Source organism: Marmota marmota, unplaced genomic scaffold (assembly GCF_001458135.2).
Source record: "Marmota marmota marmota unplaced genomic scaffold, marMar, whole genome shotgun sequence".
In the NCBI taxonomy this organism is placed as follows: Eukaryota; Metazoa; Chordata; class Mammalia; order Rodentia; family Sciuridae; genus Marmota; species Marmota marmota.
The window spans coordinates 1,404,846-1,419,965 of NW_026000108.1; the positions used below are offsets into that span (position 1 = coordinate 1,404,846).

The window sequence follows — 15,120 nt, forward strand, 5'->3', positions numbered from 1 at the left end:
AAGCTAGCAAAAAGCAGCATTCACAAATGCAGGCCTAGCATTTGTGCTGCAGAGGTGGGTGTGGCCCAGTCTCCGCTGGTTCCCTTCACAGTGCTTCCTTTCCAGTTTGATTTCTTCCCTTGTCCCTGTGGTTCTGCTTTTCTCCTTGTGGACATGAGTCCTGTTTTTGTATTTGTGAGGAGGTGGTGACCTTAGCCATTATTGGGAAGAGGGTAGTGAGGCGGGACAGGATGGCTTCTTTCTCCTGTCAGTCAGGGATAGCACTGTGGGCCCCTCTGCGGGGCCAGGCAGAGGCTGTGGCGAGGTGCTCACCTGTTCCTTGCTGTATAGACAAACATTCTTTCCTTCTGGAAACTCGGTTCTTCTCAAAGCTTCTGATTAGGAGCTTGCTAGAACCTGGAAAGGCAGATTTTATATAAATCATTTCCCCTTTTTTTTCTTTCTTGCCCAAGTTCAGGTCAGTATCCTAGAAATTAAATGAAAGGTGGCCTGCAATTCCAAATAAGAATATTAAAAACAGAAAGTTTTAATTCTGTAGGCCCTTTTACTTAAGTTGGTGGTTTTGTTTATAAAACATTTTTGATGAATTTTTCTTATTCTGGTTGACTTTTTGCTGATGTTGGTGTCAGATACGAGAGAGAGAAAAGCATCGAGGCCACTGGAATCCTTTCTGCGGCTCTTGGATGCCAGTCTTGTGCAGGCCAGGCTGGGGTGGTAAGGGTGGAGGTGAGACGGGAGGGCAGCTGGCCGATGTGGTCTCTGTTCTGAGCTCAGGAGACGGAATCTGTGTGTGACTGTCAAGCTGTAGAGGTTGGTCAATGACAGAGCATATTTATATCGCATGTGGAACCTTCCCACACTTGAGGTGACCCAAACTTAAGGTGTGCATCGTGCTCCTTATGTGAGCTCACCTGGACTGTGAGGCCTTCTCCAGGAGGTCTCTTTTGTGTGGCTCGCAGAGTCACACTGTTGGTTGGCTGGCCCTGGGTGATCGAGAGGCTTGTCCACTGTGCACTCACTCTGCCGAGCCGTGGCCGGCAGCTGCAGGTGTGCAGTGCTACATACTGCTGGTGCTGTAGGGCTGCCTGGAAGCCTGCTGGGCTGGCTCTGGTGTGGTGGCTATGGCCGGGCACCCCACCAGCCCTCGTGAGGGCCGCCTCCCTCTTGCATGTCTATATTTCCTTCCTTTATATTTCAGTCACACTAGATTGGAAAAAAATAAGGTGTTTTCCTAAGATTGGTATCTCAAGACATTGTAGGTCGTGTTGTGGTTTAAATTCTTGACAAATGTGTATGTGGTAAATAAATTTTTATTGGAATAATTATTACATGATTCTACATCACCCCAACGAAGAGAATATATTAAATTGCACACTTGCATGACAACGGCCTGTGAAGGAATTGATGTGATTTGTTTTGTAACTTCATTTCTTATTCCCTTAGTAGAGCAAATTCTTACTTTTTCGCCTTCACTGGTGACAGCTTTTGTGGGAGCCCACATCAGTCAAGTTGGACTTGAACCAGATGCCCTGTACTGCACTTAGAGTGATGTAATGGCCCGAGATGTCTGCCGCGGGCGTGCGTCATCGGCACACTCAGTGACATGCTTGCTCTCACAGTCATTGTGTGGAAGACATATGGTACTCTGTTTTTATTGGCATTAATAAACACATACAGTGAAGAGAACAGATAACACATTGTAAGACCAAGGTAAGAACCTGATCAAGGCCATTGACTCAGTCACGTCCATCTCATGGTAGAGACACCCATACTTCGAGAGCAACGTAGAGTTGAGTTGGGAGGAGGCCCTCGGAGGGCCGCCCCAGAGCTGCAGCAGTGACACTGCCTCAAGGGTCATTTCCCCCAGGTCATAACTCCCTGCATCTTTGTGAACAAATGTCAGCACCCATTGCTCCAGAGACAAAGAGCAAACAGCACACGGAGGGGTCCTCGTCAGCTGCTTTAATTGCCAGTGAAATGCAGTCAGTGCTGTAGATATGAACCCAGTTTCCAGCACAACAGGCAGGAGGCATTTTGAGTCTGTGCTTTTCTATGAACAGTTTTACTATGACACTAGACACAGTAAGTTTTGGGCCAAGTACCATTCACAGTCCATTGTGAACCATCCACCTCTTGACTTGGTGATGGTCACCCAGGGCGCCATGTTGGGCTACTTCTGCCAGCCACCTCGCCAGTCACTTCTGTGGGGCGCCAGCAGCACATGTGTCATGGTTCTGGTGCCAGCCATGCCATGCCCAGTGTCCGCACATTTGCATGGGGAAGCGGCATGGGCCCCAGCTCCCAGCTCCTGCAGCAGCTGCGCTGCTCACAGCCAGAGGAACGGGGCCCAGCTGTTCCTGGCCACTCCTCAGATGTGTCTGGCCTGTAATGAAAGTTCCCAAGGAATGCTTTTGTTCCGAACACTAAGTACTGTAACGCATGTAAGCTCTCGGGGTGCTTGGCACCTTGCAAGGATTCAGTGGCTCGCTGTTGTGACAGTAATGGTTATGACAATAAAAAGATGAAATCACCATCATTCCATTTTTATCCAGAAGCATAACTTTTGCCTTGGCATGAACAGTGATCCTCTCAACTACATTATGCATGTGGGGCAATACCGTGGTCTGACAGAAGCTGGGTCTGTGTGGCACATTGGGTGCTGGACTCGGGCTGGGGGCTGGGGGCTGCTTCATGGATCTGCTCAGAGTAGTGGGAGATGTGACCTCAGATAGCCTAGGTGCAGTCTGAGTTTTGCTACCCTTAGAGAACCCAAGGAGCTTGGGTAAACTTAAGAGTGTCAAAACATTAGCCACTGACTTTTAAAATAAGAGAAACACGATGGAATAAAATGGATCTGGTTCAGATGGCGTCCTGCAGTAAGGATGCTGGCCTCAGAGGCTGGGCCCAATGAGGGACTGCATTTGAAATTGGAGCACGGTGGGTTTTGTGTGGGAAGCCAAGGAGGGGTGCTGTTCTCTGGAAGGGAGGAGGGTGCTGTCCCAGGGATAGAGCAGTGCTCACAGGGCCATATGCTCCTCAGCTGGGAAGACCTTGTGCCCCAGGGACATTAGGAGTTGGCTGTGTAGGTTTAGGGGTAGGGTAGCAGCATCTGCCCTCTAGAGAACAGTCTTGCATGTGGCAGAAGTACCCTGCTTTGAAGACTAGTATTGGTGTTGTGGCAGAGAAGCAGTTTCCTTGGGGTCAGAGGTGGAGTTGTTTGAAAGCTCAGGCTTGGACAAGCTGCCAAGAGTACAAAATTCATTATGCTGCGAATTGAACATGGAATTCCTTTGTTTACTACAACTGTCAGAACAGCAGTGGTACATGTCTGGCCTAAGGACGTTTGAGCTGCCCTTTGTTGAGACGAGTTCTGCTTGTGATCTCGTCTGACTTGCTTCAGACACCCACAGGTCCATGTTTGCCTGGCCAGGGAGGTGGCTCTCGTGCGTAAGACGAGCATTGGGAAGTGGTGTGCCAGTGGAGTGTCAGGAATGGTGCTGTGGAGTGCAAGGGTCTGCCGTCCTGCCTGGCTGGCCTTTCTGCAGAGTGCTAGGACATTAAGGGTGGTCCTGGCACTCATTGTATCCATGTTTCCCCACTGAAAGTGGTAACTTCCTGTGTTTTTAAGAGAATGTTCCTGGAAAGCATCGAGAGACCTAGGCCCAGCTTTATCATGAGGAGGTGTCTCCTGGCAGAGGGGCCAGTGATGCAGGAGGGAGCTGGGCAGCCTGCTTCGAGTGGCCCTTCAGGCCCAGGAAGACCCAAATAGGGTCTTAGAGATTGGAAGCCAGCGAGTGAGGAAAGGCAGGAGGAAGCAGCTGCGCTGTCAGTGATGGTTTGTAGTCCCCCATCTCTCGGCCCAAGGGTGTGGCCAGGCAGTGTGTGTGATGCTGGGACCCTCTAAGGGCCTGTCACAGGAACACGCTGAGAAGAAAATTGAGATTGTAGGTTAGCATCTAGCTGCCCAAACAGAAGAGGTTGCCCATGCACACGTGTCAGTCAGGAGGACTGAAAGTGTGTGACCTGAGAAGGGTGTGGTGGCAACCTGGTGCAGCGCAGGACAGAGCCGGGGCCTTGTGGACCTCCCAGTGCTGGAGTGTCAGCAGTTGGAAGGCTTAGTGAGCTTGCTTCATTTCTGAGTCGCTGATTCTAGTGCAGCCTTCTGAACTGGCTGAGCTGAGCCACTGCACACCCTTCTGTCCAAGCAGACGCATGTGCTGGGCCAGGCCAGCCCTTTGGACTCAGTGTGGAACGTGGAGCATTTTATGTTTTAAAACTCAATATTTTTATTACCTTAGTTTAGGAACTCTAGAGGCAGACACAGCAGCTACTGAGGACCTTGCTGTTGCCTCTCAGGCTGTCCCGTGCACCCCAGGCTTCCCAGCAGCCCAGGCTCTGCTCCTCACGGCATTTCAAGTGTTTTTGTTTTAAAGAAATATGCCTATTCCTGGAATTGGGGTGTGGCTCAGTGGCAGAGTGCTCTGTGGCATGCTTGAGGACCTCGGTTCCATCCCCAATACTGCACACACACAGATGCTGACTGCTGGGTGTTCTAGGACTTTGGGTAAATGAAATCTATTTTGATTTCCTTGGGTAATATTTTTATCAGAAATGACCGCTAATTGACCTGCCAGTGATGGAGGTGGACTGTCCCTTAGCCAGCGGGAGAGCCTGTGCACTTGTCCTGGAAGGGTGAGGGCTGGAACTCCCAGTGTCTCTGCTGCCTGGGAGTCCCTCTAGCTACCTGGCAGCCCTGTCCTGGTAGGTGCCATGTACCTATGTAGTCCCGTGCTGGATCCACACTTGTAACTTTTCAGGGTTACATGTGGTCCTTGGGTGTTTTACATGTAGCTCTGGCAATGTTTGAAGCACGCTAACCATCCAGGGATATTGATTGGGGTGGACTGGGGTCCTGGCCTGACTGCAGGGATGTTGCTTGGCTGCATGAGCCAAGGCAGGAGGCAGACTGGAGATGGTCTTGTCTGTTCTCAAACCCTCCAGACAAGGCTCAGCCAGCCAGCCCAGCACGCTCACCAGCCTGCTTCCCAGCAGGGCGCGGCCATTACTGAGGCACAGCTGGGACCATTTTAGAGACTCCCTGTGCTTTGGACAAGGCAGGTCTTGAACTAGGAGCAGCAGCCACATGGCCAGCTATGGCCACAACTCCCCTGGGTCCTTGCTGCCCTTTCTCACAGAAGCTGGCGTAGATTAGAAGCTAACGGAGAAGCATGTGATGGCCCTGTGGACTAGAGATCTTTATGTCCTCAGTGACTCACTCTTGGCCCTTACCCTGTCATTTAGGAACAGCTGGGAAGGTTCCAGTCTGTGTAACCTGGAAGGGTCATTTTAACAAAAATTATTTTGAATTCCAGATTTTAGATGACGACTTATTTTAAAATCATTTTAATTCTGCTCTAATATTTCACTGTGATGTTAACTTGGAAGACCTGTTTTGAGATTAGTCCTTTTGATTTAAAACTCATTAAATCTGCTGAGCACAGGATTCCTATCATTTGTAAATCCAAAACACTCTGTGAAAGTACTTAGTAATCAGTTTCTTTTACAAAAGCGTAACTTAAATACAAAAGTAATGTTGGTTTATAGAAATATTTATTGTTCAAGGTCTGTGATTGTATTTCAAAAATGATGTAGTCTTCAATTTGTGAAGGGATTTGTTTTGTCAAAAAATTAAAAACTCACTGTGTGACAGCACCCGGAAGGGGCGGGGCTGTGGTGAGTGAGCCTTCTGTGGCTGTGCTTGCTGGCAGCTGGCGGAAGGCGGTCACGGTCCTGTCCCCGTCCTGTCCCCTTGGGCAGTGCCACATTGCAGGCCCCATGCTAGATGAAGGAGCCTGTGTTCCCTGCCCTGAAGGATGTATTTCTAAGGAGAACAGGCAGCTTGGTACCATCACTGAGTAGAGAGTGGAGAAAGGGTTTTCAGACTGAAGAAAACTTGGGAAGTCAGGAACTGAGCTGCTGGGAGATGGTTGCTGCCCATCTGGCCTGGATGGGTGAGGAGGCGGCAGGAAGGCTGTCCTTTGGGGCGCTGGCTTTTCCTTTCCAGCACTTCCTGTCGACGTGGGAGGGATGGTGGGGGTTGTAGAAGAGCTCTGGGATTGTGGGGCCCATTCAGGTGACATTCACCTCCACAGCTGGCTGTCACCTGGTGTGGAGGCGGAGCCTGCAGCTGCAGGGAGAGGCGCTGAGAGCCAGGGACCCTTCCTACTGGCTGGCGGGGAGGCGGGGTGAGGGCGGGTCTGCCACCTGCCATGGACTGTGATATTGTAAGGTCTGTATTCTGTATGTGGGATTGGGCCCCAGTCAGGAAATGAGCCTCATGTGTGTCATGAACATTTATAATGCCATTCAAATATGTATTTCCTGTTTATTTCCTCAAAACAGACTTTGTTAATTTAGGAGATATCTCCAAGTGGAAACGTGCTAACTTTCTGTAAATCTTAAATAAAAGGTGCTGTTCCTTCCTCTGACCCAGGACTGGTTTGTGTTTTCTGTCTTTCTCTCCATGTATTTTCTCCTTTTTTAGCTTTTAAATTCATTCCAGCCACACTCAGGGAGGAACCGGGTTGGTGGGCAGAGTGCTGGGCTCTCTTCCCGAGGGCTTGCGTTAAAGGCCTTGTTTTTTGGGCTTCGGTTCCCCCACCAGATGGGTCAGCATCTGGCAGCGGTGGGGCTGCTTCCTGATGTCCTGGGCTCCCCCAACACCCACTCCATTCTCACCTCTGAAGTGCTCAGACCCCCACCTGTGACGTCTGTCTGACGGACATGTTGAATTTGGGGTTTGAACTCAGCATTTCAAGTTGCCTGTTTCTGGATGTTGACGTTAAAGAAGTGGGAGGTGAGCTGATGGGCGAGGGACGGGCAGTGGGCCCTGCACTTCCAGCTAGTCAGCCTTCCGGTGACAACCTTAAGACTCGACGCCCTCTAATCTAGTGTTGGTTCATGCTATTCCCATCTTCCTGCAAAAGGTGAGAAAAATGAGTTTTTTGTTGGACTGTTGTCACGAGATGTATCTTAGTGAGGCTCCAGTAGTGGCGTTCAGGGCCCTGTCACTGCTCCATGAGCCAGTCGGAGCCACGGAGGCCCCTGAAAGCAGCCCACCACCTGCCTGCCAGCCAGCCAGCCCGTGGGAGCTTTTCTTTCTTTTCTTCTAACCACTCCTGTAGTTTCAGTGAGATAAATTTGGAAAAAGCTCTTAATAAGGGTGTTGAGTCAGTCAGATACCCTGGTGGAGTTGCAGTTTCATTTTTAATGTGGCCCCATTTTAATACCTAGCTTGGTGCTGAAGGAAAAGCAGCAAGACTGTGATGTCTTTATGGTGATTATTGAGGCGTGCAGGGAGGCAGTTTCTATTTTGTTCCAGCTCCAAAATTCAGTTTTCAACATTTATTTACCTACCATCAAATACAAAGTGAAAAGTTTTTAAACACACCTGAAATTGATAGACAAGAAGGTCTTCTGTCTTCTCAAACGCTTATTGCTATGGCTGGTCCAGTGAGGGCAAGGTGCTCTGTGAAGAGCGAGGTTGTTGCTGGTCCTGATGCCCACTGTGGAGTGGAGGACATTTGGGTGGAGGAACACCATCCCCCTGGGCTCCAGGTGTTCTGGGTTTCCAGGACGTTCTGGTCCTGCTTTCAGACTTTGTGTTCCCGAGAAGGCCCTACTGCACCTCCTCCTGGATGGGAGGGCAAGAGACAGCAGCAGTCAGTGGGTGGAGTTGGGATGACCGCTGACCTTGGGACAGCACGTCAGTGTAGGAAGAGTGGGGCCTGCACCCCCACGTGAGCGGGCTGCATTGCCGCCACATGCAGCCTTGGTTTCCTTTCAAGACCCATTTGGTGATTGGACCTGAGCAGACTGGGTAAGGAAGGGAGGGTTCCTGGTCCCAAAGCCTGTGTTAGCTCGCCTAGAAGAGCAAACTGGGTTTTCGTGCGTTTCTTCATTTCAAGGAACGTGCTTTTGTGTACATGAGTATTCTCAATGCTGAGTGGAGTGTGTCCACCTCTGGACACTGCGCAGCTCTGTTGATGGTTGCACCACTGCAGAGGCCAGAGGCTGGAGCGCATCACTCCGAGATGGGTGGGGGCAGGCCAAGCCTGAAGGGCACAACAGCCACCATTTTCTGTGACTAGTGAACTGTCCTCCGCCTCCTTAATCTTCAGGTCTCGGACAGCCTAGTGGACGAGCCCTCAGAGTCTCCTTATGAGAGTGCAGACGAAACACAGACCGAAGTGTCCATCTCATCTAAAAGGTCGGAACGAGGAATGACGGCCAAAAAGGAGTACGTGTGTCAGGTGAGGGGCTGCAGCACCGATCCCTTGCAGGGTGTCTGATGCAGGCTGGGCAGGCCCCCTTCCTGCAGACCCCCAGCCTGTCCCCACTTAGGTGAGCATCACTAGCTCCCACTCCCCTAGGGCATGCCTCTGTACTGTGCCGGAGGGACGTGGGGCGTGTGATGTGTGAGTTGCCCAGGCCAGCTCTGGGCTGATGTGGCATTGTGCACCAGGCACGCCCGGGTCCCTCGAGTGGTAATGCCTGGTGATGGGGCCTGGCAGTGTCTGGCGTGCTGCTTGCTTGGAGCCTGTCCCCTCTGACAGGATGAAAACATGCCTTGGGGTTTGTTGATTTCCTTGCCCAGCTCAAGTACCTGTGAGTGTGCCTTCAGGGTTTGGGGCCTGTTGTATCATTAGCCTCTGCTGAGGGACTGACCACTGTGTCACCTGGCTCTGATGTGACCCTGAACTCATCATGGTTGCTTCTCTTCATGGCTTCTTTTCAGCCGCAGGGTAAGCAGGACACAGAAGGAGCTCCTGCTCTGTGTGGTTCATGCTGCCTGTTCTGTCCCACAGCTGTGCGAGAAGACGGGCAGCCTCCTGCTGTGTGAAGGGCCCTGCTGTGGGGCTTTTCACCTCACCTGCCTGGGCCTCTCCCGGAGACCGGAAGGGAGGTTCACCTGCAGCGAGTGTGCCTCAGGCAAGTTGTGGCTTCCCCTCCTGCCCAGAGCAGTGCTGCTGCACCGCCTCCTGCTCCCGCCTCCCTGCAGCAGCCAAGCCCAGACATCAGCAGAGAGCATGCCCCTCCCACCTGCAGCCTGCTCCCTGGGTGCCCTCCAGCAGGTGGGAGGCTCAGGGTGTGAGTGCCACCCTAGCACTCTGCATATAGTTTAGGGCACAGTGACTGGTGGAGTCTGATGGTGGCTGGGCCCCTGCATGTCCCCCTGTGGGCCTGAACTCACTCTACCTGTGGACAGCCAGCCTTCTTAGCCAGGTCACCTGGTTGGTCACAGAACACTGTCATTGGTAGGGACGGAAAGCATTAGTCTGAGCTTCCCTTTCAACAGCAGGTGGATCCAGGCTTGCCCAACTGGTCAGTGCCTTTGTCCTGCTGCCTGTTTGGGGTCACCATGGCAGGACAACTGCACAGCAAGCCTGAGGCGTCCTTGGCTGTTGTCAAAGCAGCCTAGGTGGGAACCCAAGGAACACCTTGCATGGGGTACTGCGGCCTGCGTCTGTGAGCGGCCCTTCACCACGGTCAGGGAGGGGCCCCTGGCGCGTGGTAGGACTTCCCTGTGTTTGAGGGGAAGCTGGAGCCCAGTAGCTGCAGGATCACTCTTCACAGCTGGCTTTATCCCGATGAGGATAAAGTCAGCAAGGTTGGAGAGAGCCAGGTGCCCCCATGGGCAGGTGGGGCAGAGTGCAGCTGGGCTCTGGCAGCCTGGAACCACAGTTGAATTCTTGGCACCCTCCTCTCTCCCTCCCTGACTGGCTATTAGGGGTCCACTCATGCTTCGTGTGCAAAGAGAGCAAGATGGAGGTGAGGCGCTGCGTTGTGACTCAGTGTGGGAAGTTCTACCATGAGGCTTGTGTGAGGAAGTTCCCTCTGACTGTGTTTGAGAGCCGGGGCTTTCGCTGCCCCCTGCACAGCTGCGTGAGCTGCCATGCCTCCAACCCCTCACATCCAAGGCCGGCGAAAGGTAGGCTGTGCCTGGCTCCCTCCCGCGGGGCATGCTGGGCTTGTTGCCAGAGGTCAGGCGCTTCGCCTCCAGCAGCTTCCCCTCCTCTTGGTACTGGATGCAAAGCTGGTTGCTGGGATTTCTTCACTGCCAGACCTGCCCCCACTTGTACCCTCCTCCCCTTTTTATCCCAAAATTGTCTTGAGGGTTCTTGGTTTTAAGAGACGGGGACCCATAGGGCCCCTGATGGGTTCTGGCTGTCAGGGCACCTCATGAACCCAGGAAACATTCTTGGATGGGATTACATCTGAGCTAGCATTTCAGGGCAGCTGTCTGGGCTGAGGGCACCAGGGCTTCTCCCCTGGGGGTGGCAATGCCTGGGGATGTTTTGGGGACAAGCTCCTGGCTTCTGGCAGGGAGGGTCGGACAGTGTGCGGGACAGCCCTTCCAGTGCCTGCCATGCCCAGACTGAGGGTATGGCATCTGGGAGCTACCCTGCAGTCTGTCCTGAGTACCTTCTGTCACCTGGAGGTGGTGCCTTCACAGGCTCTCTGGGTTTCTGCGGTGTCCTGATTGCCATCAGGTTGGTAGCAGCCACCGGGATCCTCAGGGTGTTCTCGCCCTCAGGGAAGATGATGCGCTGTGTGCGATGCCCTGTTGCTTACCATGGAGGGGACGCCTGTCTGGCAGCAGGGTGCACGGTGATTGCGTCCAACAGCATCATCTGCACGGGCCACTTCACCGCTCGGAAGGGAAAGCGGCACCACACCCATGTCAATGTCAGCTGGTGCTTCGTGTGCTCCAAAGGTGAGGGGCCTCTGCCCTGTGGGCCTGCTCCACTTTGGGCAGTGTGTTGTAATGTACCTAGACTCGCTGCTGGCCTGCTGGCCTGCCCGCCCTCAGGGCTGGGTCTGTGCTGGCAGGGTGCTGCCTGGCCTGGAGCGGCAGGACGGAGCCGAGGCCCAGGGAAGCAGGCTCACCCTGCGCCCACTCTTGCAGGGGGCAGCCTGCTGTGCTGCGAGGCCTGCCCAGCAGCCTTCCACCCCGACTGCCTCAGCATTGAGATGCCCGACGGCAGCTGGTTCTGCAACGACTGTAGGGCAGGCAAGAGGCTGCACTTCCAGGACATCGTCTGGGTCAAACTGGGGAACTACAGGTGTGAGGACAGCCCTGTGCTCTTGTCTTTCTCTGTTCACGTGTGTCTGTTTGACTTTACAGTACTTAAAAGCATTGAAATGATTGCCGCTCTCTCTGAAGAGTCTGTGAACCCTGTTTTTAATATTTATAATAGATGGTGGCCGGCAGAAGTTTGCCATCCCAAAAATGTTCCCCCAAATATTCAGAAAATGAAGCACGAGATTGGAGAATTCCCTGTGTTTTTCTTTGGGTCTAAAGATTATTACTGGACGCATCAGGCGCGAGTGTTCCCGTACATGGAGGGGGACCGGGGCAGCCGCTACCATGGGGTCAGAGGGATCGGAAGAGTCTTCAAAAACGGTACGGAAGTCTCCTGTAGGGAGCAGGACAGCTCTCTGTGTGCCTTTTGCTAATCATCCTTTCTGTTCTTTAGAAATTTGATGTTTGTAGAAAACACTGGACTAAGCATTCTCTCAGTTAGAAGGCAGGCAGTCTGCGGACTGGCGTGTCTGCTGAAGCGTGGAGTGGGTCACGCTGCTGGGCAGGCGGGGGTGCTCCATGAGCAGTACTGTGTGGAGCAGCAAAGCTGCTCAGCCCACCTTGTCCTCAGTCCTGGCGGACACTTTCCCCAGCTGGCCTCTGCAGAGGCAGATGTGGAGGGGTCTCTGCTTTCTGGACCAGGGGCCCGGAAGCTTAGCAGCCACCCTGCCCTTCAGCAGACCACGCAGAGTCAGGTGGGTGGAGCACTGGTTGTGCAGTCAGGCTGGGAGGCAGTTGGGAGCAGCATTTGGTGAGGCTGCCATGACCCAGGCAGGAGGGAGACAGGGTGGAAAGGCTGTTCCACGGGCGGGACTGGCGCTTAGGCTAGGTCGAGAGTGCTAAGATACAGGGAAAGTCTTGCTGCGGCTCATGCAGGGTCAGCTGGAGCTGCAGGACCTGTGTGTGTGGCAGGAGGGGCCTGGGCCTGTTGAGAGTTTGTGGGTGCGCTGGCCAGCGGCAGCCAATAACTTCTCCTTCAGGACCTCAGCACATGGGGCTCCCAGAGTTCTGAATAAGAACAGGTAGGCATCCAAAGACTCTTGAAGGTCTGGGAGAGAGAGAGAGAAGCTCCTGGGTGTGGTGTGGCCTGGCTGGCGAGCGAGATGCGCCTCCTGGCTGGCGTCCGGCACCCTGCAGAGCCAGTGCCAAGCAGCCTTGGGAGCCGGCGCCGTGCCATCTATGCGCCAGCCGGGGCCGCTCTCCACTCGGAGCCCTCTTATTTGAGAGGAGCAGAGGTGTTTTTGTTTGCTGTCTCAGGACAGTAGGCCCAGAGCCCCATGGCTGGTGTGCTTTGTCCTCAGACCTTAGTGCAGGGTGGGGAGCTGGCAGAGCCTCCCGCTGGGCCTCCTGGCGCTGTTCAAGGCTGCCCTGCCCTGCCCTGCCCTGCCCTGCCTTCTGGTCACGGATGGTCTTGCAGCGCTCCTCTGTCTTCTGCACTCGTTTGTTTCTGGTACCGTGGATTGACTGAACCAGGAGTACTTAACTTCTGAGCCCCATCCCCAGCCTTGTTTATTTAGTTTTTTAAGACAGGATATTGCTTGGTTTCTGAGGCTGGCTTTGAACTTGAGATCCTCCTGCCTCAACCTCCTAAGCTGCTAGGATCACAGGAGTGCGCTGCTCTTTTGCATTTTTGGCCATGTCTTATAAACCTCCCCTTTCAGAGCTTTCTGTAATCTTTAGATTCATGGAAAGCAGAAACTGAATTCACCAGTGAGAGTTTAGAGTAAGCCATTAAAATGTAGAGCTTGAAGGTAGAAGTATTTACCTACTAAGAGATCTTTTTCGTATTTTATTGACTCTTTAGCATTGCAAGAAGCTGAAGCTCGTTTTCGTGAAATCAAACTTCAGCGGGAAGCCCGAGAAACGCAGGAAAGCGAGCGCAAGCCCCCACCATATAAGCACATCAAGGTGCGTGCCAGGGCTGCGTGCACCACATTGTCCAAGCAGCTCAGGGTAGGCTCTGAGGCTGCACATCGTCACACCCGGGCTGCAGCTGGTGAGAGGGCCGCTGTGAGCTGTGTCTGGCTGCCCAGAGCCGTAGACAGAGAGACTTAGTTTCTACTGAGCACAGGCCCTGTTTGCCCAGGATGTGTGTGGGGAGGTCCAGGAGGCTGCTTGGGCTCAGCCCATAAACAGAGGAGAGGTGGAATGCCAGCCCTGAGGCGGGCCACAGTGGGTGGCCCTTCCAGCTGGGCCACGCTGCCACCAATGCAGCACAGGTGAGAGGTGCCTGTCTGGCCGGTGCTCAGCACCTGTTGGCTGGGGCCCCCGCTTGAAGAGAGAGAGATAGAGGACGGGCCTGGCTGTGCCGAGCAGATGCCTGCAAGAGGCTGCATGTGGGTGTGGAGACTTGCCCTTCCTCAGTGCCAGGCCCACCTGGACACAAGGGTGATGCCACCTCATAGCTGACTCAAGTGTTCTGTCTTTGCTTCTAAAATCTGGGGTGTAGTCATATCTCTGTGTAAAGAAGTATTCTCTGTACTCATCTGTACTCAGTGCTGCATTTGGGATGATTCCAGAAACAGAACCAGATTCTGGGCACGTTTCCAGGTTGATGGCATCGTTGTCCTTTGCCGCCTGCAGCAACAGCAGGGGTGCCTCTTAACCACTGCATTGAGCTGGAGCCACTGATTCCTGCCCCAGTTCTTGTCATCTCTCTGGGCCTTTACTGTTTGGGCACCTTCTTCATCAGGGGTAGACTCAGGCTGGGGCAGAGACCGTGCCCTCCTGCCGACATTTGCTGGGTGCCCTCTGCCTGGCTACTGTGGTGCTTGGCTGAGGGCGGGTTGGAATCAGATGGGCATAGAGGAGGGAGGCTGCCACCGAGGGCTCTTGCCAAGCACTGGGAGGACCTCTGCTGAGCAGTCTTCCTAAGACCACAGCTGACTGCATAACCAGAGACCACAGCCACTAGGATGGAAATGGGAGGGGTCTGGGTGAGGACTGAAGGAGCATGTCCTGTCCGGAGGCACCGGCCTGGGTGCAGGGCTCGAGGCTCTGTGTACATGGGGCCAAGACACATCACTTTATCCTGCAGGTGAATAAGCCTTATGGGAAGGTCCAGATTTATACAGCCGATATTTCCGAAATCCCAAAGTGCAACTGCAAGCCCACAGACGAGAACCCCTGTGGCTTTGACTCTGAGTGTCTGAACAGGATGCTGATGTTCGAGTGCCACCCGCAGGTGTGTCCCGCGGGCGAGCACTGCCAGAACCAGTGCTTCACCAAGCGCCAGTACCCCGAGACCAAGATCATCAGGACCGATGGCAAGGGCTGGGGCCTGGTGGCCAAGAGGGACATCAGGAAGGTGTGTGTTGGGCCCTTCTCCCTGCTTCCCAGGAATCAGGGTTCACTGATTACGTAGATTTGCTTATTGTATGTTGGCACTCATGTGAGAATGAATGATGTTAAAAAAAATTTTTTTTAAGTTATTAGTGAATTTTGAAAAATGTTGCTTGGAAGATACCTGTCGAAACTGACGCTCGGGCTGTGGCTGTAGATCAGTGGCAGAGGGCTTGCCTGGCATGTGGGAGGCACTGGGTTAGATCCTCAGCAACACATCGAAATAAACAAAGGCATACTGTCCATCCACAACTACCCAAAACCAAAACAGAACAAACAAATACTAACACTCAAACTCCCTTAAAGGGTGCTGCCAGAATTTGTACAGTTGCTGCTCTAAGTGAGCAATTTCTGAGGTGACCTACCGCCAGCTCTTCAGGGGCATCACCAGCAGGGGGAGGAGATGGGAATGCTCTTGGGTGGTCCCCGCAGCCTAGGGCAGGGCTGTTAGTATGTGCCAGGGACTGCCTGGCCTGCCTCCCTTCTCAGGCTGAAGGACCAAGTGTATCCAGGATGTGGAAGGGCAGATGGGCTGCTTGTCTTGCTGCTGCCTGGCCCTGGCCTGCTTTAGCATGGCCCAGGCAGGAGATTCCAGACCCCAGGTTCACGCCCAGTACCTCCTGCAACTTCGC

The 15,120-nt window shown here is 53.5% G+C and overlaps 1 protein-coding gene across 3 annotated transcripts in view; it reads left to right on the plus strand.

The window, feature by feature from the left end:
* The window catches only part of Nsd2 (nuclear receptor binding SET domain protein 2), a 77,087-nt gene that overhangs the window by 47,573 nt on the left and 14,394 nt on the right, over positions 1–15,120 (plus strand). For 2 of the 3 annotated variants that reach the window (XR_007340944.1, XM_015481877.2), the window contains 8 exons: positions 8,181–8,312; positions 8,868–8,991; positions 9,791–9,991; positions 10,598–10,777; positions 10,970–11,126; positions 11,262–11,467; positions 12,951–13,054; positions 14,184–14,453. Coding sequence is in view for 2 of the 3 variants with exons in the window: in XM_015481877.2 (XP_015337363.1) it covers positions 8,181–8,312; positions 8,868–8,991; positions 9,791–9,991; positions 10,598–10,777; positions 10,970–11,126; positions 11,262–11,467; positions 12,951–13,054; positions 14,184–14,453 (1,374 nt within the window). In the remaining variant the exon portion in view is untranslated. Of the gene's footprint in view, positions 1–1,482; positions 6,489–8,180; positions 8,313–8,867; positions 8,992–9,790; positions 9,992–10,597; positions 10,778–10,969; positions 11,127–11,261; positions 11,468–12,950; positions 13,055–14,183; positions 14,454–15,120 lie in introns of those variants that run through there. The other variant, XM_015481878.2, reaches the window with a different exon arrangement.